At 43.7% G+C, this 25,759-nt stretch overlaps 1 protein-coding gene across 5 annotated transcripts in view; it reads left to right on the top strand.

Moving 5' to 3' along the window:
- The window catches only part of PAK4 (p21 (RAC1) activated kinase 4), a 42,933-nt gene that overhangs the window by 1,970 nt on the left and 15,204 nt on the right, over positions 1 to 25,759 (top strand). For 3 of the 5 annotated variants that reach the window (XM_075608250.1, XM_075608251.1, XM_075608252.1), the window contains 3 exons: positions 8,127 to 8,298; positions 8,944 to 9,072; positions 24,827 to 25,044. In XM_075608250.1, the coding sequence (XP_075464365.1) occupies positions 24,841 to 25,044 (204 nt within the window). In that variant the 5' untranslated portion in view covers positions 8,127 to 8,298; positions 8,944 to 9,072; positions 24,827 to 24,840. Of the gene's footprint in view, positions 1 to 8,126; positions 8,299 to 8,943; positions 9,073 to 13,347; positions 13,712 to 24,826; positions 25,045 to 25,759 lie in introns of those variants that run through there. The other 2 variants (XM_075608253.1, XM_075608249.1) reach the window with 2 other exon arrangements.

The raw sequence follows: 25,759 nt of genomic DNA, 5'->3' as shown, positions 1-25,759 counted from the left end.
GTTTTGAGTCTGTTTTGAATGATTTCAACGGAGGGTGCCTCTCAAACCATGAGGCAGAGCGCAGCGCCGGTACAATTGTATTCGGCACTCAAGTGAAGCTCCAGCCCTGCCTCCCCTCTGAACTTTCCCCTCCTCCACCTACCTGGCTTTGGTGGAGGATTAGGATGACAGCCGCAGGAGGAGGACAACGTCGGGCGGCGGGAGAAGAGGATTGAGGACTGCGGTAGCAGAGCAGGATGACGCTGGGGAGGAGCTGCTCTATAGCAGCGAGAGACACCGGAAGTCCATGAAGACTTCTGGGTCGGACCGCTGTGATGCGCTCCTCCTCGGTTGTTGACCTGCTTTTCTCTGCTCCAGTGGTCCTCAGTCCTCTTCTCCCACTGCCATCTGCCGTCGTCCTCCCCTCCTGCTGTCCTGCTGCCGCCGCTGCCTACCAAAATGTGCCGCCCTAGGCGATAGCCTAAGTTGCCTAGTGGTAGCACCAGCCCTGGCAGAGAGTTCCAAAAAGTAGGCTTACATGGCAAAAAGCTTGGGCCTCATAAAAAGTCAGGGAGATTATGGAAACTGTTAGGAGTTCTTCACCTGCGGATCGAAGGGAATGAGTGGGGCCGTAGGGAACCAGGAGCTCTTTCAGGTAACTGGGATCCTGGTTATGTAGGGCAGGGCTCTTCAACTAGTTTTTTAAAGGGGCCGGATCAGAATTTTTTTAGCAGCAGAAGGACCACAAGCGTATTGCAATTTAATAAATGAAAAATGAGAATGTTTTAAATGGTTGTAAAATGTTCAAATCTCTCTAGAATATACAATGACATTAACCTTAATGCCAAATAAGTTTCAGTGTGAAAAACTGCACTTAGATGCCTAAGTAACTAGTATGAAATTACAAGGGAGAGAAAGTCCAAGGGCCACATCAAGGCCCCCCTGTGGGACGGGTTTGGCACCGCGGGCAGCCAATTAAGGAACCCTAATGTAGGGCTTTGAATGTTCGCAAGCCAAGCTGGAAACAGATTTGGCATGTTGCCGGTAGCCAGTGCAGACAACAGAGAACAAGTGGCAAGAACGAGTCTGGTTAGTTAACCTGACAGCAGCACTTTTTACCGGCTGTAGGTGGCGCAGCAATATTTCTGTAAATCCCATATAAAGTGCATTGCAGTAGTTTTAGGCATGAGGACACAAAGGCATGAACCAGCGTATGGAAATCCTCTGGGGGAATCCAGTGCTTACCGTCAATTTATTTGTGTGTATCGCGTAGTAATTTGGGATGTGTCAACAGGAGCAATTAGGAAGCCGTTGCATTACACACGGATAAGAAGATGTATCAAATACGGTGTCAGTGTGCATTTGTTTTCCCATGTTCGTAGTAGCAAAAAGACCTGGCACCGTAACTACATTTATAAGTTGGGAATGGAATTTATGCTCACAGTAAGCACAGTTACTGCACTACACACATGCTGCCTCGGAGCATCATTGTTTTATCTAGAAGTTAGAGGTCTCTTGTAATATGTGGACAGCTGTCATCTTTGAAGACAGAATCTAAACTGTTGCGTAATGCTAGGGTAGAAGGAACTGCTCTGTCTCAGAAGATGATGCCGTAAACTTGGTGCAGTATCTGCAGAGGGGAGAGCCTTTTCTTGCAGCTGTCCGCACTCTGCATGCATCATGTGTAATCATACAGGTCTGTGTCACAAACAGCCTTGTTTTTTTCTTGAGTGACAGGCTGTAACAGGTGCAGCTGTGAGACAGCCTCCAGACACACAACCATGAAACTTCCCTTGAGTTTCCAGTCCATTGTGCAAGTTGTGACTTGCAGAAGAAACAAGTGTATTTTTCAGTGCTGTATATTTCGTCACCAGGCTTGTGCTTTCTCTAGTTATTCATACAGCACTATGCCACGTGCGTGTTTTCTGTATTAAAGCTGCAATTCTCTCTCTAAAAAAAAAAAAAGAGAGATGTTGCATTAAAAGTAAAAATTTTGTTCTTTCTATTAATTTCAACCTTTCCAAAAGTATTTGCTTGTAATTTTTGTGGCATAAAGAAAATGGCTGTAATTTCTTCCGTAGGATGTAATCCTTATCTGTCCAAATTATTCATACATGTCCCGAAAACAAAAATAAAGACGCTCATCCTGCTTTATCCTTCTTTTCCGTGTACTGATCACGTGTTCTTTAAACCTCCTTAGGCTATTTGTGTGTAGTTTTGTAGAATGTGGATCCTTGTAAAATCCTTGGGGAGAAGCTGCCTGTGTTCTGATATTTTGATACATCAGTTGCATTTCATTATAAATTTAGTTGAATGTCTTTGTCTGAAATACCACTTTGTGGGTACATTTGCATGTTTGAAATATGAATCTGTGCTCTTTCTTGATAAAAAGTTATTTCTTCTGTGAGAACACAGTCTCTCATCATGGGATGCATGTGCTTTACAGTACACATGCTTAGGAGCTCAATTGCAACCTCAGCTACGCATATTCAGTGTTTGACTTTGAAGTCACGTTATCTCCCTGCTCCTCTGTGACTTGTTTATTGAATGCTCTCCAAGTTTCATTCCTGAGAGTGATACTGCACAGATGAACTGAGATTGTTGCCTGTGTCAAGAGCACTGATTGCTTCTGTCTATCTTTTCACTAAGAGTAACTTTCTTTGTACTTCTATTTTGTTAAGCTTTTTTTGTCAACAATTTTACAATAACATTATACAATCAAACCAGGTCCACGTGCTTCAAAGGCAGTGACATTGCCACAGACGCCCACTGGATATTTGGGGTTCTACTCATTCCAGAACACATCATTCCTCAGCCATGTCTATAGTTGTCTGTCCAACAGCAGACACAAGTTATACACCACTTTGTATAAAAAAAATATATACAAAACTGCTCAAAATGTCTATACCCCCAAGCTGACCAACAATAATTAGCACTACACAGTTTATAAATCACAACTGTCAGGAGAAGCAAAAGTGCAAGGCTGTTTTTTTAAGTTCAGAAACAGTGCCATATTCAGGTCAGGTGCTTTCTGGGCACTGTCTCAGTTGTCTGTATCTTGTGTCGTAGACGATGTGTTTAAGCTACAGAATCAGCTGACTGACCAGCACAATGCAAATCACCGTGTTGCACTGAACCCTTCACTTCGTGTCACCGAAGGGGTTAGTGTGACAGCGCCCTGAGCAGCCTCCTTCTCTTTCAGCTACTATCATTATAAACTGAGAGTAGCACCCACAGATGAGGCAAGTTTGTTAAGTCTGATAAAGTCATAGTTTGTGGTCCAGAGAGAAACTGTATTCCATATCCTGATTTCTATGAAAAAAATACCCAGAATAAATGTTGTGGCTGATGTATCTACCCCCTGAGTGCTCTGTGATGCTTCGGTAAGTGACTCCCTGTAGGTGTCACTAACTTCCTAGTGACAGCCTGGCAGATATCTCCCTCCCACAGCCTGCCCTTGTGCTATCACCGTCTTAGCAATGCTCCCCCTGGCATTCTGCCAGAGAGCATTAGAGAGTCCTTCCCTGATTGATGCAGGGTTTGCCCTGGGTAAGATTTTCACTTTCATGCACCAATGTAAAATATGTCTGGCACACCCTCGAGACTCTCCTCTATTCCTGCTATTGTGCATATTTTGTATGGTACGATACACTTTTAAAACAACTTACACATACCGTATGGCAAGGCCCTACTTCCATGTGCAGCTTGCTGGTATATATTACCCATGGGCCTTGTGGTTCCTTATCTCTCTGCTCTGGTGCCAGCATCTTTAGGTCACAGATTATATATAAATTGTACCTGCTCAAAAAAATCTTCCAACTAGTAGTGTTATCTGTATTCTACAGTATGGGGTTTCATTGAAAAATAATGATGCCTTCACTGGACTAAAGATGAGATTTTTGCCAATGTAGTTTTTTTAATTACATTGGGTTTATATGTATGTCTGTATATCTTTATATGCATAGCGACAGCCATGTACATAGGGTTCCACAGCAGTAATAGGCACAAAAGGGTGCACTTTATGTAGTAAGCGCTTGAAACACAAAATGTAATATTAGAAAAGAGTCCCTGCCCTGTAGAGCTTACAATTTAGGTGTTTACATGTATGCATATTTTTAGTAATATAGCTCTGATCACGTAGCACTTAACTCAACAGGCCCAAGAATACAGGGAGCTATAACACCATGCACATAAAAGTACACATTCGATAGTTACAAAGTAGATGAGGTTGAAAAAAGACGTACGTCCAAGTTCAACCTACCCTAAATGTAGACAACGGATACTTTATCCTATATTTGTACTTACTATATATTGATCCAGAGGAAGGCAAATAAAAAACCCCAGTGACCTATCATCCAATGATATTTCATAAGGGGGAAAATAAATTTCTTCCTGATTCCAAATATTGACAATCGGATTATTCCCTGGATCAACATCCAGATGTATTGTATCTGCCATAACATTCTCCATTGGTAATGAATTCCACATTTTAACTGCACTTACTGTTAGAACCCTTTCCTTTGTTGCTGGTGACATCTCCTTTCTGCCAACCTTAAGGGATGACCCTATGTTGTTTGTACTGCCCTTGGGATGAATAGTACTTTTGAAAGCTCCTTGTACTGTCACTGAATATATTTGTTATCATCAGGGCTCGACAAATTGGAAACAAAAGCCACTCACCTGAAAATAGGCACTTGCGCCCCCTCCCCCAAATTGTCTTATTGCAACCACCTTCCGTCTCTCACTCCCCTCACTTAACCCGCTGTCGAATCTTACTGACGGCATGGTGGTGTGGCGTCTCCCGGCATTTTCCAGCATCTCTCTTTGAAACCTCCGTTTCACCCCCTGCATCTCATGTAAAAAGGGCGTGTCAAATGATGCGTTGGATTCATGTAACGTCGCCATGGTAACATGATGTCACGTGACCCCGCGGCATCATTTGATGCCGGACGACGCATTGCTGGAAGGGAAGCTAAGTGTATTAAAGAGACCTCGCGCTGTCCCCCGGCATTTAATTTAAATGCCTGGGGGGAGAGCGCAAGAACTCTATAACTACCGCGCCCCCCAGTTTACGCACCGCTGCTCTATGCCAACCTCAAGGTCACTAATAACAAGTTATAAAGCAGGGGTCTCAGTACTGATTCTTGAGGTACTCCACTCACAACTTTAGCTTGACCTGAAAAAGTTCAATTTATTACAACTCTCCGTTTTCTCTCCTTTAACCAGTTTTCAATCCAGGTGCAAATATTTTTACTGTGTCCGATTTTGCTTTATTTTGTACACCAACCGCTTGTGTGGAACCGTATCAAAAACCGTGCAAAATATAAGTAGACATCAACTGCATTACCCTGGTCAAAATTCCTTCTTACCTCCACAAAGAAACGAATAAGGTTTTGGCACGATCTATCCCTCATAAATTAATGCTGACTATTACTAATAATGTTGTTTTCCATTAGGTATTTCTGAATATTATCCCATACTAAATCTTCAAGTAGCTTCCCCACTATTGATGTCAGGTTTACAGTTTTCTATTTCCTCAGTTGTGACCTAGCTCTCTTTTTTAAATATAAGAACCATGTCTGCTTTATGCCAGTCTTGTGGTAATAAGCCTGTGGAAATGGAGTCTTTGAATATTAAATGTAATGGTTTGGCTATTACTGAACTTTCTCCTTAAGAACTCTTGGATGTATGCCATCTGGGCCAGTTGCCTTATTTAGTTTTTTTTTTAAGCCACCTATGAACCTCCTCAGTTAATCAATTGTTCTTTAATATGGAGGTTGTGCCTTCCTCCTGTGGTGGTACTATTGCAATTTATTTTTCCCTGGTAAATACAGAGGCAAACAATTTAAAATACCTCTGCTTTTTCCTTATTTCCTATAATTTGCCTGCCTATCTCACACTGAGATGGTCCTATATTTTCTTTTCTCATTTTTTGTTATTAAGGTACTTAAAGAACTTTTTATGGTTGATCTCCCTTTCTATTGCATTCCTTTTTTCATTATCCATTTTTGCTAATTTGATTGCCCTTTTGCAACTTTTGTTACATTCCTTATAATTCTGATATGATGCTCCCGTCCCTTCTGACTTAAAGAATCTAAACGCCTTCCTCTTCTTGTCCATTTCCTCCCCTACCTGTTTATTTAGCCACATTGGTTTAAACATATAAAATAAATATTTATTACCCAACGGTATACACTGATAAGTGGGCTTTTCTAACAATGTTCTAAAGACATCATCCCAATGTATTCCTTGTAGATTAGTCCACTGTTTATTAAAATCTGCCTTTCTAAAGTTTAGGGTCTTTGTTGAATCCAAGTAATATGGTTTTTGATAATTTATTTCAAATGAGACCATGTTATGATCCATGTTAACAAATATTCAAGTCCGGGAACATTTGGGTATTACTTCTAAATTGTTTGTTTGATATTACAAAATCCAGTATTGCCCCTCTCCTGGTTGATTCCTCAATAATTTTGGTCATGTAATTGTCTCTAAGCACCCCTCCCCCCCAAAAAACTGTTTCCTTTCGTTGTGATGCTAATCTCATTGCCCCAGTCTGTCTGGATAATTACAATCACCTATAAGGCAAACATGACCTAGTTTTAATGCCTTCTCCATTTCCAAAAGTATTTTAGCTTCCTCAATCTCACAGATATGTGGTGGTTTATAGCATATCCCTACAGTTTGTTTGTACTTTTACCTCCACTGCTACTTTATCCATAAGGTCTCTACATCTTCAACTTTTCCTTCCTAAACATATTTCCTTGTAATAGGCTTTAGATCCTGTTTAACATATAAACATACTCCACCTCCTCTTCTATTTGCTCGATCCTTCTGAAAAAGGTAAATAACTGCCCAGTCATGAGTTTCATCCCACCATGTTTCAGTAATGTCTATTATATCATACTTCTCCCTAGCAGCTATTAATTCAAGCTCCTCCATTTTATCTGTCAGGCTTCTTGCATTAGCAAGCATACATTTCATTTTTTTTTTTTCATTCTGTATTATTCTCTTATCTGTTCCTGCCTTTCTACTCAAATTAGATGTAATCTTTAGAAGTTTTCTAGTATTATTATATGTATTTAATATTAGTGTCTCCCTGCTTGCAAAACTCCCACTTGCCCCCATTCTACCTCCATGACCCCTTGCTATTTCCTCATTCCTATCTGTTCTATTTAGTTTCTGTTTCTTGTCACTCCCCCCTCCTATCTAGTTTAAAATCTCCTTCAACCTTTTTAACTTCCTCCCCCCCTAGCACAGAAGATCCCTCTTCATTGAGGTGCAATACCTACCATAAAGATAGCACATTAGAAAAATTAAGCTTTTCTATACCAATATCTTGAACTTTTCTTAAAAACAAAAGCTGGAATTGGGAATCGAACTAGGTCCACGTGCATTAAAGGCAGTGACATCACCATAGACTCCCACTTGATATTTGGGGTTCTACTCATTCCTGAACGCCATGTCAATAGTTCAGTCCAACACAGATCCCAGACATGCGTCTGATTAATCGGGCTGGCTGGAGATGGTCCTGCTGTCTCCTCTTACATTCCACACATAACTCCCCTTCCTCAGCAGTTGCACCTTACCATATCACTAAAGATGCTCTGGTACTAAAGGAATGAAAGGAAATGCGTAATCTCAGTAACACATGCATTTTCCCTAAGTGAATATCTGCCTACAAAGGACGTCAATCTGATTTTTGGTAACTGAGTCACACTGGGGGATAGGGCAGTCCCCAATAATGACTCTTTAATTCACCCTAACGGGAGCTATTTCTCAAAGTCTTGCAGCTGTAAAACTGGCACCGTATTAATCAAAACAAAAAATTGGATTGCTCTCATTAGCTTCTTAAAATAGTTATTTGAAATGTGTCACGTCTCTCAGCTTTGGTGTGTCAGAGTTGTTTGCGTCAGTGAGCAAATTAGTCGAAAATTAGGAAGAGATGCTTGACACGCATTTTATCATGGGATGGACCAATTTCTGAAAGTATCACTGTAATTGTCTGTGTTTTTGCAGGTCATGAAAATGTACTACTGTAGGTCTGAGTTGGCTTTAACCTGTCTCTTTTATGAAACTGCTATGAAACTTAAATCAGCAAACCTGTCATAAATGTACAGTGAATTCTTTTATTTCCCTTCCTCTAGAACAAGATTGGAATCAGAGGGCCCCCCAGAGATAAAGGGCACTACTTTTAGCCCCTGGGCCCCCCCAGTTCCCGAGATGATTGCCAGTAAGAGTACCGATGCTCCCCTTTGAAGAAAAAAAAAAAAACCAAGATGGCCGCTGTTATTATCTAGTAGGGACTTTTTAAACCAGGTACTTTCACCTCTAAGTATCTGTGGAGCCAGGGGGTCCCCGGAGCTGAAAATAGCGTTCTTCAGAACCCCCTAGTTCGAATTAAGTGGGAAAAAAAATATAAAGAAAAAAATAAATTCCCCAAGGCGGGATTACTGCTTTATTACATGGAATTCTTACAATAAACACACAATACTTTGTCACTGATCTGCATGATGCATAAACAAGGCAAAAGGCCCTACATTCCGTTAATTATTGAATTACTTGTTATATACAGTAGTACTGTAATATTCGTCATTTGCAGGTAATAGAACAATCACCGATATAAGAAACGACCCCTTCATCCTGTTTAAATGATTACATTGTGACTTTTAATGCTGTTTCCTTGTATATAATTGTCCAGGTTGTTTTACAGCATATTTGAAATATTACAAAACTGAGTTTTGGCTTGGGAATTTGTAACTCTCGGAGTGTACGTAGGAGGGACATTCGTGCCCTAATGTTAGCTTAATAGTACTACAATAAGTCTATGGCAGGTTATTATAGAAGAGAAAATTGGCATGGAGTCTTAGAACACTTGTCCGAGGCACCAAAGATCAAAAAGAAACACATTCAGCAATTAGAAGTTTATTATTAAAATGTCCTTTACTTGTTTTTCTCGTGTAGTTACATTTGTCATAAAGAAGCATGGGGAGCATCAGTTACCCAGTGTGAAGCAGTGATATTGTTTGCAGCAACACTTCAAGCCTGGAAAGATATCAGAGGAATGAGCACGAGTCTCATTGCAAACTAAAAGTAAGTCAGGTGCCTTTTCCTTCTTGATTTCTTAGTTTGCCCATCACTGCTCACCGTCTTGCCAGGAACAGTCTGTTCAGATGCTGAATTCCCCCATTGAGCGACGCAAAAGAACAGAATCTAGAATCTAGGTTTTATCAGAACTAAGCAGTAGTGACAGTTAAGTGTGTCCTTTTTGACCCTGGATTTCTGCTGTAAGATGTGGGGCTATGTTAAAGTAGTGTTTGGAGCAGCACAAAATTAGAGGCCAGAAGAACGTGACAGAGGCAGCCTGCTATCATTTGTTGTCATTCGATGTGCAGAATCTCATTCCAGAGCAGCCCTGGTGTGTTAATTGAATGCATTGGACATTAAAGGAGTTAGGCTGCGCTTATAGTGCCAGCGACGTAGCTTCAAAACAAATGTATTGAAGCCGTTGCGTGCACTTGTAGTAAGCGCGACGCAACGGAGCGACTGATTGGTCGCGGTCGCTGGAAGTCAAGTCAATTTGATTTTTCGAGCGTGACGTCACCGTTGCCGGCGACGGCACTATAAGCGCAGTCTTATTCATTAGATAACGATTGTGCCAATCGGGGCGCTGCTGCACAAAAACTATAATTGCAGATTCGGTGCAATAGTGCCCCGATTGGCACACACTCAGTTTAATGAATAAACCTGTAAAACACTGCTGGCACACCCGCAGCAAATGGTTAGAAGCAGCTTCGATAGTAGAATCGGCCGGGTACCAACTAGCATGTGAGGTGGTGGTGTACTACAGTATACACTGTAATCATTGAGAATCTCTATACACTTCCAGCATCTTAAGTGCTACTTCCTCGTAAAGAAAATATAAAGTATTTCCAAACATTAAGAAACCAATTTCTTCATCTGCAAAGTGTACATTTCTACTTGGCTGTGCTTCAAACATCGGCACCTTTTAATTATAACTTTTTTTTCTTTGAATAGTGTGTCTATTTTATTGTTGCTACTAATTTATAATTGCTCCAAGATGTTCAACAGCGCAATAACATTGGATAATGACATGCAAATAAGTAAAAATATAACAGATAGTTGACACATAATGTGGTATAAAAGTTATCTATATGATGCTGACAAAGGACCCACAATGTGGATTCTGAAACTGCTTGTCTTTATGAAAACAAAACACACAAAACCCCAGCAAGCTCTTTTTGGGAACCCCTGAGCCCCCACAAAATATATATGAATATATGTGTCAAAAAGGAGAGATATTGAGCGTGGCATATGTATACAACAGACGAAAGAGAAGCCCAATGCTACATCCAACATGACAAAAATACACAGTAAAATACTTATATATTCTCTTGAAATGGGTCATTTAGTTTAACCCTTTGGCCAAAGCATTGTAAGCTTGCGAGCCACGACAAGGCAGACCCTGTTCGCAAGTCCTAACACTACCAGATAAAATACTAATATACCTCTATTAGGATTACAATTCTCAATTACCTCTATTAGGAGGGAGAAAGAGCACATTGGATCTATATCCAGTAGAATGAAAGGACCTACTAACTTGGTAAGTGGGGAGGGGCGGGGTTAAAACCTGGGAAGGAGGAGCCACTAACCTCCAACAGCTGAGATAGCCGAGAATAGGTTAACAAAACACACAAAACCCCAGCAAGCACTTTTAGGGAACCCCTGAGCCCCCACAAGCTTACAATGCTTTGGCCAAAGGGTTAAACTAAATGACCCTTTTGCAAGAGAATATATAAGTATTTTACTGTGTATTTTTGTCATGTAGGATGTAGCATTGGGCTTCTCTGTTGTCTTTATGAAAGCAATAATATGAATGTGGTCATAAGACACGAGATGCTAGCTTCAGCTTAAATCCGTAAAACATGTGAAATCTTATGTTTTTCTTTTAATAAATCAGTTCTGTAGTATTAGATAATACTTACTGTATTTTATTTGTTATTATTATTATTCAACTCTTAATGCCACTTTTAATGTTTTTAAAGCATCCTTTGATTTCTATAGCAGGTTTTAGCCCACCTCCCAAGCAGTGCAGGATATTTGCAACACTTTCATGTGTTTCATAATTTGTTGCCAATATTCCCAGCAGTTTGAGCTGTAACGATAGATAATGTTTCCTTAGTTATATAAGGAGGGATACATTGTAGCTGCTGAGTTACACTTACTGACTGCAGCTATTTTCGTAGTAACACCGTCAATGATTTTTACAAATGTACAACAGGACCCCCAAAAGATTCCCAGCGTGGATAAGAATGTAGAATTATACATTGCCACATACTTTACATGTACAAATAAAATACAACTTAATGGTGGGGTGGGGGGGGGGGGTGGTATGTAGCATTGTTGCTTTAATCTTTGTTGGAAACGCATTCAGAGTAGTGAAAGTAGGAAGACATGAACATATTTGGATGTAGATTGTGTTACTCTTGGCTTCACAGAAGTTACTGGGTCCTTTCTATTCTTTATTTTGCTGTTCTCAACTTCCTTGGTTAAGAACTCACTCCTCCTGTATTTCTAGAGGGCAGGAGGTTTGTTGTTGTTTTATATATTGGTGTCAGGAGAGCTGTTGCAAGGATTATTGTTTGTACGTTCATGTTCAACAGCCTCTCACAGAGCAGCAAGCAGAATCACTGTATCAGACGGAAGAATACTATTGTGCAGTAACACCAGTTAAGATGCATAGGGAACAATCCATGATTAAAGCAAGCCCATGTCATTTAAAGCAGGGGTACGCAAACTTCCTGCGCTGCGCCCCCCCCTGCCTGCTCTCTTTCTACATCGCGCCCCCCTTACCTTAAATGTAGCGTCAAGTGACGCTGTGTAGTCATGTCACGTGGCCCGAGGCGTCATTTGATGACGCGTCTCCATGGTAATGGTCGTCAAATAACGCTGCAGGTCATGGAGATTCGTGGGCTGAAGCTGGGTAAGTGAGCCGTGCCCCCCAGTTTGCACACGCCTGATCTAAAGCACAGTATGCTTCTTAAGCTGCGTTTATAGTGCCGGCGGCGCGACGTCACCTGAAAACAAAAGCATTTCCGCCGTCGCGTGCGCTTATAGTAAGCGCGACGGAAGAGAGCGAATTCTTGAAGCCGATAAAATTTGATTTTTCAGAGGCTACCGCCACGTGACAGCCTCTGAACCAATCGATGGCCAGGTCGCCAGCAACGTCGCCGAAAGTTAAATTAGAACTTTTGTGGGTGACGTCACCCGCACTATAAGCGCGGCCTTAGCATGTCCATTATAGTGTTCATTCTGAGAGATTTGTGCAGCCCTATTTGTAGCGCACTGCTGGAAGTCCTGCTTGTCTTGTTTTCTTGGAAGCCATCAAAACTTCTAGGGAAAATGTTTTTTTTTTTAAATTTATCACACTGTAGGGGTAACTTTGGTAATGCCACCGCTTTTGAAGCGGATGAACTCTGTTTTAATCCCATTATGAGCACTCCTTGTGACCTTGAGCAAGTCACTTTATCTCCCTATGCCGCAGGGACCAAATTAGGTTGTAATTTATTTGGGACAGGAGCTCCTGGTGTCTGCAAAATTATATGTACAGCGCTGTGTACAGTGAGTGGTATAAACATTAAATAGATTCTTCTTATATTACATGTGTAAAAATATGTATCTCCTCTTCGTAGCAAAAAAAATAAATATATAGATTCCTTGGATGTGGAAGAATATAATACAAATACTGTATAGTCTGGGTTGAACCCTGCCCATGCTCCTGACATGACAAGACTCCTAACATATACCAGCAGCACAATGGTTAAAAACTGCTGTCCCATTAAGGGAGGAATCTGTTGGATATGTGGGGTGTATCTGGCAGATTGATTGAGTTTCTGAGGATTAACTTGCTGCCTCTGAGAGGAGAGTGGGGAGTAGCTATCCTTCTGTTACAGGGCTGCATCATCCCAACAGGGAATTCTCTCTCCAGGCTTTCATATACATTCCTTCATTATCTGTTTCACATATTTTCACCAGACCACCCCTCTCATCTCTATAGTAACCAGTCTGTCAAAGCAACATACATCAGTATGCAGAGGTGTGTTCTACTGCACATCTGGCAGTGAAGTGGTTAACACATTTCTCCAGGATTGTCTATACTCAAAACCTTTGATGCTTTTCTTCCCCTGCTTTGAAATTATTTACAGTTTTATTTCTATACTGTAAGTGTTCACCTTGCAGTTTTTCTTTCTCTCCCTCCTTCACCTTTTTACCTTAGTTCCCTCCCTCTTGTTTCATCATCTGCCTCCAGTACATCACCTCACTGCTTTTTCTTGCTCTGTTTGTTTTAGTTTGGTTTCCACTATACTGCTTTAGTCTCTTGCCACCAATATCCTTTCCTCTCTTTCCTTCCTCACCCCCCACCCCCTTCTTGTCCCTCCCATGGCTTGGGGAGGGGCAGGATCTTTCACTTTCACGTCATGAAACTTGCTGGGACAGTCTGAGAAACCAGAGAGCAGAGGAGAGGCCCTGACACTTTCACAACAGGGAGGTGGAGGAAAGTCTTTCATTGCTGGAATATGTGTTGTTTCCTGTCGGCCTGGGGTCAGAGGGGGCTCCAGGTTCTGTCCTTGGTATCTCGGGCTTCTAATCTCTTATTGGTCTGATCTTTGCTGAGTCTCTATGTTGTCAGAAACCTCAGGAGATGCTAAGGGTGAGTTTTATTGTGTGTTCTTTGGCAGCGTTTATCTTGTATCGAATGTTCTCAACTGGGAAATACTGCACATGATAATATTTAGCAGCGGTACGTTAAGAGAATCAAAAAGAGAGGCTTTCTAAATGTGTTTGTAAGCACACAGTTGTATAACAAGTTTCTTACGTTGGTGCAGGTATGTATGTACAGTATATCTTTATTTATATAGCACCATTAATGTACATAGTACTTCACAGCAGTAATACACGTGACTTAATCATATAAATAACAACAAAAAAATACAAAACACAATGTGAAGAAGTGCTTCAGACTTAAAAGTGACATTTAGGAAAAGGAGTCCCTGCTCTGAAGAGTTTACACGAGTGAATTACCTAATTTTGTTTGATTATGGTTCTTAATGTACTTTGGGGGGGGGGGGGGGCGGGGTGATGCCAAGTCCTTTACATACCAGCCTGATGGTGGTGACGACTGGCACAGAAAATAATCCTAGTATCACCGCACATTTTTTTGAGAATTCATAACAGTTCAGCCCCCATCAAATACAGACACACAAAGGATAACCCCATACACTGGTATACCACAGTGACATACCCGCAGCAGGAGCAGAGGGACTGACCGGCACAGAAGTATCATAGCTAGTCCTGGTACTGACCTATTGAGCCCTGGTTAGTAGGCAGTGCTGTACAAGGTGCATTCAGTGAAATTTCTTGTGTCTGAGTATTGTTGGCTCTGCAGTCATGAGATTGAGTTAGGCTAAGGCCCTGCTGCCTCAGACCACGCGCCCGCACTGCAGACAGGCGGCGCGTGGAGAGGCACTTGACCGCTATATGCGGTCTGTAGGGAGCGGGAGCGGCGGCCGGGGGGCGTGGTTTCAGCGGAGGGCTGCAGTGGGGGTCTCCTGGGCCGCAGGAGGGACCCCCCACATGCCCTCTGCTGCTCTCCGTGCTACTCCCCCCCTCCACATGCCCTCTGCCGCTCCCGTCCGATAGCCCTCCCCTCCCGCGGATGGCTGCAGCGGGGGTCGGTCTCCCGGGCTGCAGCTGCTGCCGGCTGTATGCTGGAAGGTAAGCAGCTCCCCCCCCCCACAAATGCCCTCCTCTCCGTGCTGATCCTTCCCCCCGGTCCACACATACATACATACACACACACACACGCACCACCCCCTACCTTGTGGAGGAAGCTCTCTGACAGCTCCCGCTCCCGTCCCCGCCACTGATAGGCTCATCAGCGCACCACGTGACGCGTCACCGCTCGGGATTGCAATTTTCTTGCATCCCCTGGCGGCTGATGCTGTGAGCCGTGCAGCGAGGGGGGACTGGGACCGGCTAGGAAAGGTAACCCTTCTGGTGAGGAACGCGCACGCGACCACGCGTGCCGCCGGATGCAGCGGGACCAAAGCCTTACCTGCAATTCCTCCTCTTACCTATAGCAGTCACACAGTACACAAACATACTTCTCATTCTAGGCTGCACATAGAGTTCCTCTGGATTAATAGCTATGCAGACACACCAACACATTTTTAGGAAAATATATATTAAAGCAACCCTGGTAACCTCATACACTGGGGCTAAGAACTTCTTTTTTTTTAAGGAACAGGAAATGTTATGGGTGAAGATACTAACATTATACGAGTGTCTGTATATCTTGTCTTTTCCTGATGTACCCAACTACTTTAGAGCCTGGTAACGCATGTTATTTAGCAGCAATGTGCTTTTACTGTGTGTATAGCATTATATTTCCTATGCATTCTGCATTGTTTAAAAGTTCAATTACAGGTAGGTAGCCAGGCAGAAAACTACCCTTTTAAAGTATGTAAAGAATTAAACATTCTAATTGGCTTCCATAAACCAATCTAACCATACTACTAGCAATATTTCGACTTATTTATTTAAAACATTTTGGAAATTAATCTTAATCTCTTTGGGGCCTCTGAATGTAAAAGTGTTTGTCAAATATGTGTTTTTTTTTACCCTTAGCCCACCCTTTCCTTATCAAATAGCCAAGAAAAAAAAGTGGAGAGGGGGTCTGAATGTGCAAGCACTTGCTGAACACATGGTGATATCAGTCAAAGGGAAGCAATCAGAGGAACTCGCACCCCTCACAAGTGGCTCACTATCTTTATCAACAAACTTTAAAAAAAATATGTTCAAATGTAGTTATACGTGTCAGATTTGGGTAATAAGATCGGAACGTGGGGGTGTGTGGAGAGTCCCTCGGAGCTCATCTGGGGTCCCTCTGTGTGTGAGGATATGCTGGTTCTGGAGATATTTGTAGATTTTGGTTCTGGTTTTGACACAACTACAAACATGGCGTACATAAACGTGGTCTACAAACATGGCCGCAGAGGTCCCGAATAGAAAGCCGCAACGTCATCTGATAACGTTGTGGCTTTTCTGTTGCATACCAAAGCGAGCTGTCAGCCTGGCAACAATATGGTTTCAGTTGACAGCCGGTTCACCCTGAGCTCGCTGCTTCTGAACCGTTCTGGTAAGGTTAAAAAACATGTATACCCAGTTTTGCTGCTTTAATCAATCACGTGTAAACCATATAACATGTCACTGCCATTTGGTCCTAGGTGAGATTGCCCCTTTAACACAGTGTTCAGATGTGAAGAACAGAGACCAGTTTCTCTGTCCTGGCCCTACAGGAGCCACTCAGCATTACTTGCATTCCAAGGGGTTGAGGCTTTTAGCATCCTGCTAAGTTCCTTAGGCCCGGCCATGGTGCCTTCGCCCGCGCGGAGGTGTGCGGAGGCTGTGAAGTCACCCACGTGAAGCGGGTGCTTTCCCTGACCATGGGGGACGGGGCTGTGGGGGGCGTCACAGAGCTAGTTCACCCTCAATTTCAACTGATTTTGTGCGCACTGCGCGCCCCCTCCTGCCTCCGTGCAGTCTATGAACGTGATCAATCTGATCGCGCTCCGCACGGTCTCCCACACCATGGACTCAGCCTTATTCACTCTGTACTAGAGCATTAAAGGACTTAAATAATGCAGTTTCTGAATATAATTTAGCCGACTTGGTGTAATGTATAATCCTGCAGAAGTGCAATAAATTGGTCAATTTTCTTTTTCTTTGAAATTTTAAAGGCACACAACAAATCGTACAGTCCAGCAACTGAGTTGTCATCTGCCTTCTATTTTAATATTCTGTCAGTAAGATAGTATTTTTACAGATTTTGGTAGGTTTTTTGTTAATTTTTTTTTTTATGGCAGCTGTTCTGTAAAATATGTTATTGTTAAAAACTTGTTCCAACAAGTGTTTAATGATTAGATAGATCTTATCAAGCAAGATGTATTTTAATTCCAGGAAGACTAGCGTCATTTACCTTTTAATACATTGAGCAATATTGATGAGGCACAATTGGTTTGAACTTCTATTGTGTGTGTGTGTGTGTGTGTGTGTGTGTGTGTCACATTATATACATATGAATGAATCGGTGAGTATTTACAGAGTTAGACATACTTAGCAATATTTACAACATAGTTTCTCTAAACTCACTTGAGGACTTCACAATATAAATGTAATTTACATTGATAAATTAAAGTAGAGACAAATTGTAAAAAATAAACAATTATACATATTTTTAGTCTTGGTAGGTAGTGGACTGGCTGCTTCAAGTTGTGAAACAAATATTCATATGGCCATTCCCAATGTTTTACTGTATCTGCTGCTCCTGTGAGATCCTGCTCTGTGTGCTTTATTCTGCCTGACTGCACTGGCTCCCAGTTAATTGGTGACTAATTAAAGCAGGCAGTGAGATAAAGGCAGAGTGACCAGGGCTTGGATTGCTGGCAGTGGTATGTATGATGTATGAAAGAGACTGCTTAAAGGGACAGCAGCCTCCCACCCTTCACCCGCTATTTATTTGGCTCAGGAATGGGGGATGCCTCAATTAATCTCTTCCACCCCCCCCCCCCCCCCCCCCGCCTCTCTGTTACAGCCTTCATTTACATCAGATCTGACCATTTAACCCATTTCCTGCCATAGTTAAAAAAAAGTTGTATGGGTTTTTTTTGTGTATTTTTGCCCATCCAATGTGTGTGTACTCAGACACACGGTACTACCTCCACAAAATGTTAACCAACCTATAGTGGTGTGTGCATGAGTCAAAAAAGGTAATAGACATAGTATACCCAGAACACGCCCAGTGGCTCTTGCGGAGACTTTCAACAGTGTGTTGGTGGCCACATTGTCAGTGTAAGGGATTAGAGGCAGTGATTAGCAGAAGTGATGACTGCCAGGCTCCTCGTTATCTGGCTGTTCTACTGATGCAGCCACGAGTATCCGAACCCTTGCCTTTGAAAATCTGGGGCGATACCCCAGTAATGCTGCAACATTTCTGTGACATTTCTGCAGCCAGACAAATGGCCCATCGGATTAACACAGCGGGGGTCCCTGGCAGTCCCATTCAAACGGAATCCGATGGGCCATTAGTCTGTTTGCAGAAATGTCACAAATGTTGCAGCATTACTCAGAGATTGCCCCAGATTTTCAAAGGCAAGTGTTCGGATACTCGTTGCTGCATCTGTATGCTTATGGCTATGTTATGACGCAGAGCATATTTTTGAAGTGGGTTAATGCTCCAGATCGTTATTGCCTGGGGTTGGTGTGAGGCTCCACAAGGAAATCTGTGTCATTGGAAGCCACAAAGAGGAGCAGCCAAGCTCGTTCTGCATCCCTATCCTTCCGTGTCACAGAGACCTCATTATTCCAGGCTCATTAGTTTGTGCATTGGGCAGACATTCCCATAAGGCCTGAAGAACTGCAACCACCCTCCTTCCTTATCTGTGGCGTGAGAGAAGCCTGGATTCATCTGAAATTATGCATTTAATTCATTTTAGTATTTTGAAAACAATCCACACTTTCAAGATCTTGAGAACTCTTCTGTCCTGAGAAATAGTTAAAGCATCCTTTATCATGTAAAAATCAACCAACTAATAGACATTTCACACTGCATATGCTTTTCTACAAGCTGCTGTTGGTCCATTGCAGATTTGTATACCATTTTCAATTGACCAACACGTGAGTTCTTCATTGATGCAGTTTTCACTTAAGATTTCCAGACGTCACAAATCTCCGTTAGTTTTCCTGCACTGTCCACTGAATATATTTCCAAAGGCTTTGGCAGGTTTTTTTTGTATAATTTTGGGACCCAAGTATAAGGCGCCTGGAGGTAAACGCAGGGGGAGAGTTCATTGTGGGGTGACAGTCTCATGATTGCTTGTACATGTGTACCCTGTGGCAATACAGAGGGTAAAATCACCTTTGTATAAATGGTCCTGTCAGTGTGTCTCACTACTATGATAATAAGTGTTTGTTCTCGTTTAGCGCTGCTAGTTTTATGTAGCATTTTACAGAGACATTTTGCAGGCACAGTCCCTGCCCCGTAGAGCTTACAATCTATGATTTTGGTGCCTGAGGCACAGGGAGATAAAGTGACTTGCCCAAGGTCACAAGGAGCCGACACCGGGAATTGAATCGGGTTCCCCTGCTTCAAACTCCGTGCCAGTCTTGACTCAGAGTGGCTCCTTCTCCTACTAATGGCTCACAATGTAGAAGAGCCAGTGTATCACATGACTTAGGCTAAGGCCCTGCTCCCTCAGTCAGCGCGCACCCGCACTGCAGACAAGCGGGGCGCTGACAGACACAGACCGCGGTCTGTAGGGAGTGGGAGGGGGGGCGTGGTTTGAGCGGAGGGACCCGCTACTACCCCCCCTCCCTCCACGGGCTTGGGCTGCAGGAGGGAGCTGCTGCGGGCTGCTGTAAGGTAAGCAGCTCCCTCCCCCTTCTGCCACAAATGCCACAAACGAGACACACACACACACACACCTTGTGTAGGAAGCTGCCTGATGACAGCTCCCGCTCCCGCCCCCGCCGCTGATTGGCTCATCAGCGCACCACGTGACGCGTCACCGCTCGGGATCACAATTTTCTTGCATCCCCTGGCGGCTGACGCGTCACAGCGCGTAGTGAGTCAGCAGCGAGGGGGGACTGGGACCTGCTCGGGAGGATTCCCCTGCTGGTGGGGAACGCTCACGCGGCCGCCCGCGCCGCCGGGCGCAGCGGGTCCCAGCTCTAAGAGGTTGTATGTATGTACATCTTTATATAACACCAATAATGTACAAAGCGCTTCACAGGAGTAATACACATGACAATCAGATAATAAATAATACAAATAACACATAATTTGACATGTGACATTTAGGAAAAGGAATCTTGCCCGAAGAGCTTACAATCTAATTGGTAAGTAGGAAGAACATACAGAGACGGTAGGAAGGTGTTTTGGTAAGTGCGTCTGCAAGGTGCCAAGGTTTATGTATGAGGTGTAATGTATCAGCCACGGAGCTACTCATATGCTTTAAGGAGGTTTGTTTTAAGATGGGTCTTAAAGGTGGATAGAAAAGGTGGTAGTCCTATATTGAGGGGAAGGACAGTCGGTGAGAAAGGTTTAAGGCGGGAGAGGGCTTTAGGCGCACACGGGTAGAGAGAAGACATCCTTGAGCAGAATGCAGAAGTCTGGATTGTGTACAGTGAGGGCTGAGATGTAAGCAGGAGCAGAAAAGTGTAAAGCTTTAAAAGTGAGTTGGCGAATTGAGTGTGTTATACGAGATTTGAAAGGAAGTCAGGAAAGGGATTTCAGCAGAGGAGACACTGAGACAGATTTAGGAAAGAGTAGAGTGATTCTGGCAGCAGCGTTTAGTATAGTTTGTAGGGGAGACTGATGAGAGGCAGGAAGGCCGGACAGCAGGAGTTTGCAGTAGTAGAGATGGGGCAGAATGAGGGCCTTTGTCAGTTTTAGCAGTCGAGGGGTTGCAATGTGAGTATTGGTTATGAGGAAGCCTCTTTGTATGTTTATGGGGATGTTCTGCCTTTGTCCATGAAAGTACTCGCTCATTATAAGAATTTTCACTCTTCACTCCTTTACTAATGGGAACTAGTGTTAATTTTCTTACATTTTGTGCAAATTGCTTTGCAATTAATTGCAGGCGCAACCAGCAGTGAAGGGATCTTGGTAACGTTCCCAATTTAGACTAGGGTAATGCAATCGATGTGGTATCATCTTGAATATGGAGTACAATTTTGGGCAAAACTCCATAAAAAAGACAGTTTGGAATTAAAAAAAAACTGCAGAGCCACAAAATAACGGGGATGGCAAATCTGACTTATTAAGGCTAGATAATTTATATGTGTTTACATTACAAAAGCGTTGTCTAAAAGGAGATATAACTATATATAAATATATTCAGGGTCTATGCATGAATGTCTTTATATAGCACCATTAATGTACATAGCGCTTCACAGTAGTAATACATGTGGTAATCATATAAATAACAAATAATATAAATAACGGGTCATGAGAATAAGTGCTTCAGACATGGAAGTAACATTAAGGAAGAGGAGTCCCTGCTCCGAGGAGCTTACAATCTAATTGGTAGGTAGGGAGAACGTAAAGACAGTAGGCGGGAATTCTGGTAGGTGCGTCTGCAGGGGGCCAAGCTTTATGCATCATGTGTCCAGTATTATCCACAGTGGTATTCATATGCCTCTTTAAGCAAGTGTGTCTTTAGGTGGGTCTTAAAGGTGGATAGAGAGGGTGCTAGTCGGGTATTGAGAGGAAGGGCATTCCAGAGGTGCGGGGCATTCGGTGAGAGAGGTTTAAGGCGGGAGAGGGCTTTAGATACAAAGGTGGAAGACATCCTTGAGAAGAACGCAAGAGTCGGGTTAGTGCATAGCGAGAAATTAGGGCTGAGATGTAAGGAGGGGCAGAAGAGTGTAAAGCTTTAAAAGTGAGGAGGAGAATTGAGTGTGTGATGCCGGATTTGATCGGAAGCCAGGAGAGGGATTTCAGGAGAGGAGACGCGGAGACAGATTTAGGAAAGAGTAGAGCGATTCTGGCAGCAGCGTTTAGGATAGATTATAGGGGAGACAGGTGAGAGGCAGGAAGGCCGGACAGAAGGAGGTTACAGTAATCAAGACGGGAGAGAATGAGGGCCTGAGTCAGAGTTTTAACAGTCGAGCAACAGAGGAACGGGCGTATCTTTGTGATATTGCGGAGGAAAAAGCGACAGGTTTTATAAACGTTTTGAATGTGAGAGGAGAATGTGAGAGAGGAGTCGAGTGTGACCCCTAAGCAGCGTGCTTGGACTACTGGGTGAATGATCGTATATCCAACAGTAATGTGAAAGGAGGTAGTAGGGCCAAGTTTGGGAGGAAGTATGAGGAGCTCTGTTTTTGCCATGTTAAGTTTAAGGCGGCAGAGGGCCATCCAGGCTGATATCGCAGAGACACATTCAGGTGTAAGGTCGGTGGTTGAAAAGTAAATTTGTGTGTCGTCGGCATAGAGGTGATATTTAAGCCAAAGAGATGTTATTAGGTCACCTAGAGAGAGTGTGTACATAGAAAAGAGAAGAGGTTCAAGGACAGAGCCCTGGGCTACCCCCACAGAGAGATCAATAGAGGTGGAGGTGTTAACGGAAGAGATGCTGAAAGTACGATGGGAGAGGTAAGAGGAGATCCAGGATAGAGCTTTATTCCGAATACCAAGAGTATGGAGAATGTGAAGGAGAAGAGGGTGGACCACGGTGTCAAATGCTGCAGAGGTGTCGAGTAATATGAGCAGAGTGTAATGACCTCTGTCTTTGGCAGCATGGGGGTCATTAGTTATTTTATTGAGGGCTGTTTCAGTGGAGTGAGCAGTGTGGAAGCTAGATTGTAGAGAGGTCTAGGAGAGAATAGGTGTTGAGAAAATGGAGCAAGCGAGAGAATACAAGACGTTCATGGAGTTTAGAGGCAAAAGGCAGGAGGGAGACAGGTCGATATTTAGAAAGACAGGTCGGGTCAAGCTTGCTGTTTTTGAGTAATGGTATAACTGTTGCATGCTTGAAGGAGGATGGAAAGGTACCAGAGTAGAGGGAGGAGTTAAAAATGTGTGAGAGTGTAGGGATTAAAGTAGGACCAAGAGGTTTTAGGAGATTGGAGGGAATGGGGTCAAGAGAGCAAGTGGTAGAGGGAGAAGAGGAGATCAACAGTGACACATCCTCCTCTGAGACAGTGGAAAAAGAGTCAAGGAAGGCAGGAGGAGAGTTAGGAAGCGGTGTAGGATTGGAGGAGGAAACAGAGGGGATGTTCTGACGTATGGATTCCACCTTTTCCCTTAAAATAGTCAGCAAAGTCCTGAGGTGAGATGGAGGAAGAAGAGGCAGCTGAGGGTGGTTTGAGTAGAGCGTCAAAGACAGAGAAGAGTCGGCGTGGGTTAGACTTGTGCGTGTTGATTAGGGAAGAAAAGTAGGTTTGTTTAGCCTGAGAGAGGACAGAGTTGAAACAGGATAGCATAAATTTGTAGTGATGGAAGTCAGCAAGAGTGTGAGATTTCCTCCAGAGGCGTTCAGAGGAACGAGTGGAAGAACGCAGCATGCGCGTGTGGGAATTTAGCCAGGGTCTGGGATTAGAAGGGCGAGGACGGCAGAGAGAAAGCGGGGCATGTAGATCAAGGGAGGAGGATAAGGCAGAGTTGTAGTTCCTGACCAGGTTGGGGCAGATTGATCGTGCTGTAAAGACCCTCCCCCCCCCCCACGTGCTGTGCGAAACACACACAACACATACCACCCACACACACATATATACATATACATATATACACACACTTCCCCTCCCCCCCTACCTTTTTGGAGGTGGGGGAAGCTCTGACAGCTCCAGCCCCCGGAACTAATAGGCTCACCAGCGCACCACGTGACGCGTCACCACTTGGGATCACAATCCTCTTGCTTCCCCTGGCGGCTGACCCGTCACAGCGCATAGTAAGCCTTGCAGTGAGGAGGGACTGGGGACGGCTTGAGAGGACATCATGGGCAGGTGAGTGACGCGCTCGCGCCGCCGACCGCAGCGGGTCCTTAGCCTTACAATGTGCTACTTAGAGATGGGCTGCAGGCAGCTTAAGACCTCGGCATGGTCAGCGCTTAGACGCTGACCCGTGCTGAGGCGCTCTGGTGCTTACCAGTGAGCCCCTGCAGCCGCAATGAGAGCGGCTTTAGTAGGGGCTCGCTTACGCTTCCGCATACGTGCGGAAGCGTAGGTCTTATCCAAATTTTAGATTTCGCGCTCATGGAGCGCAGGGCCGGTCATGTGAGCGGTTCGCCCAATGAGGACGAACCAGCTCCGTGACGTCACTGGCCCGCCCCCCGACACGCCCACGGACGGCGCGCTAACCAAGGCCAATGAAAGCACCCGCTTTCCCTCAGCGCGCCTCCGTATGGCTGCTGCAACCCTGGACGCAGCCTAAGGCTGTTCTACCTGGGTTTAAATGGGCCTAAAAAGTCACCTGACAGTTAGGTTCAGCCTGCTTAATTTGTACGTCTGAGGCCATTCAAACAGATAGTTTATCTGGGGTTTTCTGTTTGATTTCCTCTGGATCAATATACTGTAATTACAAATATCGGATTAATATCTGATGTCTAAATTTAACATACAGGTTGAACTTGATAGATATGTATTATTATTATTATTTTTTTTCCCCCAACCTCATTTACTATGTAACTTGTATTTATTTTCACAAACTGCCTTCACTTTCCCCGTTTCATCCTGGTCACCTTGTCTAGGAAAACACCCAGTAGTTTTCGGTTTTGGAAAACTGTTCTATAAATGATTTTCAGTGACGATTGAAGTAGATGTGCAGATTTTATCAAAACTGCTTTGTAACTCAGCCATCATCAAAGCAGCATTGAACCCTTATGCACACTTGCTCCCTTACACATTTTCACTCTTCCACTTGTTCAATCTCTTGCAACTCATAAAAATGTCAGCTTTACTTTCAGGTTCCATTACCCCATGCAACATAGCGCAAGGTCCGGTAGACCTCTTTGTTAGGGACATGTTTGCAGTGGGATACTGTATAATGCAATGCGAGCCATCAACCTCCTTTTCTTTACTGATGCTGACTGTGCTGCTAAGGCTTTAGATTATATGATACTGGTCCATGTTCTACTCATTATTGTACTTGTGGTTATATTAGTATATCTTGCATGATGCTACCTCCCAGGTCCCATTGTGCCAGTCCAAATGCATGTGTTGGCTCCCTATAACACTGATAACGCCCCCTCCTTTTCTTCTCCCCCAGGTCAATTAGCCACCATGTTTGCCAAGAAGAAGAAGCGCATTGAGATCTCGGCCCCCTCTAACTTCGAGCACCGGGTTCACACAGGGTTTGACCCGCAAGAGCAGAAGTTTACGGGGCTTCCTCAGCAATGGCAGAGTCTGATCGAGGAGTCGGCCAAGCGGCCCAAGCCGCTGGTGGACCCAGCGTGCATTACCGCAATCAAGCACCCCCCGCAGAAGGTGTGTACCAGGGCAGGGGGCACAAACCTAAATAACACACCCTCCTATATAACATAGCACCATGAAGGGAGTGTACAAGGAGAGGAATCAAATACCTAAATAATGCACCCTAAAAAGTGCACACCATAAAGTGTGTTCTAGGTGAGGATGCACAGACATTAATAATACACCCTATATAAGGTGCCTGAAAGTAAAGGCACGGCACAGATCTAAACACACCCTATATAGAAGTGTACCCTGCAGAAGGTGCGTACAAGGGAAGGATGAATGCCGACCTAAATAACCCATCATGTATAACAGTACATTCTTGAACACCCCAGTATTAATATAGCAGACAAAAGCTTTATTGTGATGCCTGGGTTTTGGCTACCCCAAATGCAAGCTCATCAACTACCCAATAATAGCCACCATTGCTAAATTTGGGGCATATGAGTAATATTACTTAACGCACACTTCTGAGTGCATCAATAACCACCATACATGTAACCGCGCATTAACACTGGAGTTCTGCGGGTGACATTACAGGCAGAGCATAGGGTTACACACTACTTACTGTGGGAGTCCCGGGAGGAGAAGCATTCAGGGCAGGGTGTTTGGGATCAAGAAGTCCCAGCCAATGCTATAAGCTTTGGTTACCCAGGCAACCAGAAGGGGTAGGTTAAAAAAAAAAAAAAAACTGGTTTATCTGGAATCATTTGGCACAGACAGCAGAAGT

This window comes from Ascaphus truei, chromosome 7, assembly GCF_040206685.1.
Source record: "Ascaphus truei isolate aAscTru1 chromosome 7, aAscTru1.hap1, whole genome shotgun sequence".
Classification (NCBI taxonomy): Eukaryota; Metazoa; Chordata; class Amphibia; order Anura; family Ascaphidae; genus Ascaphus; species Ascaphus truei.
Note: the sequence above shows the minus strand (reverse complement) of the source record. Positions and strands in the feature narration are given on the sequence as shown.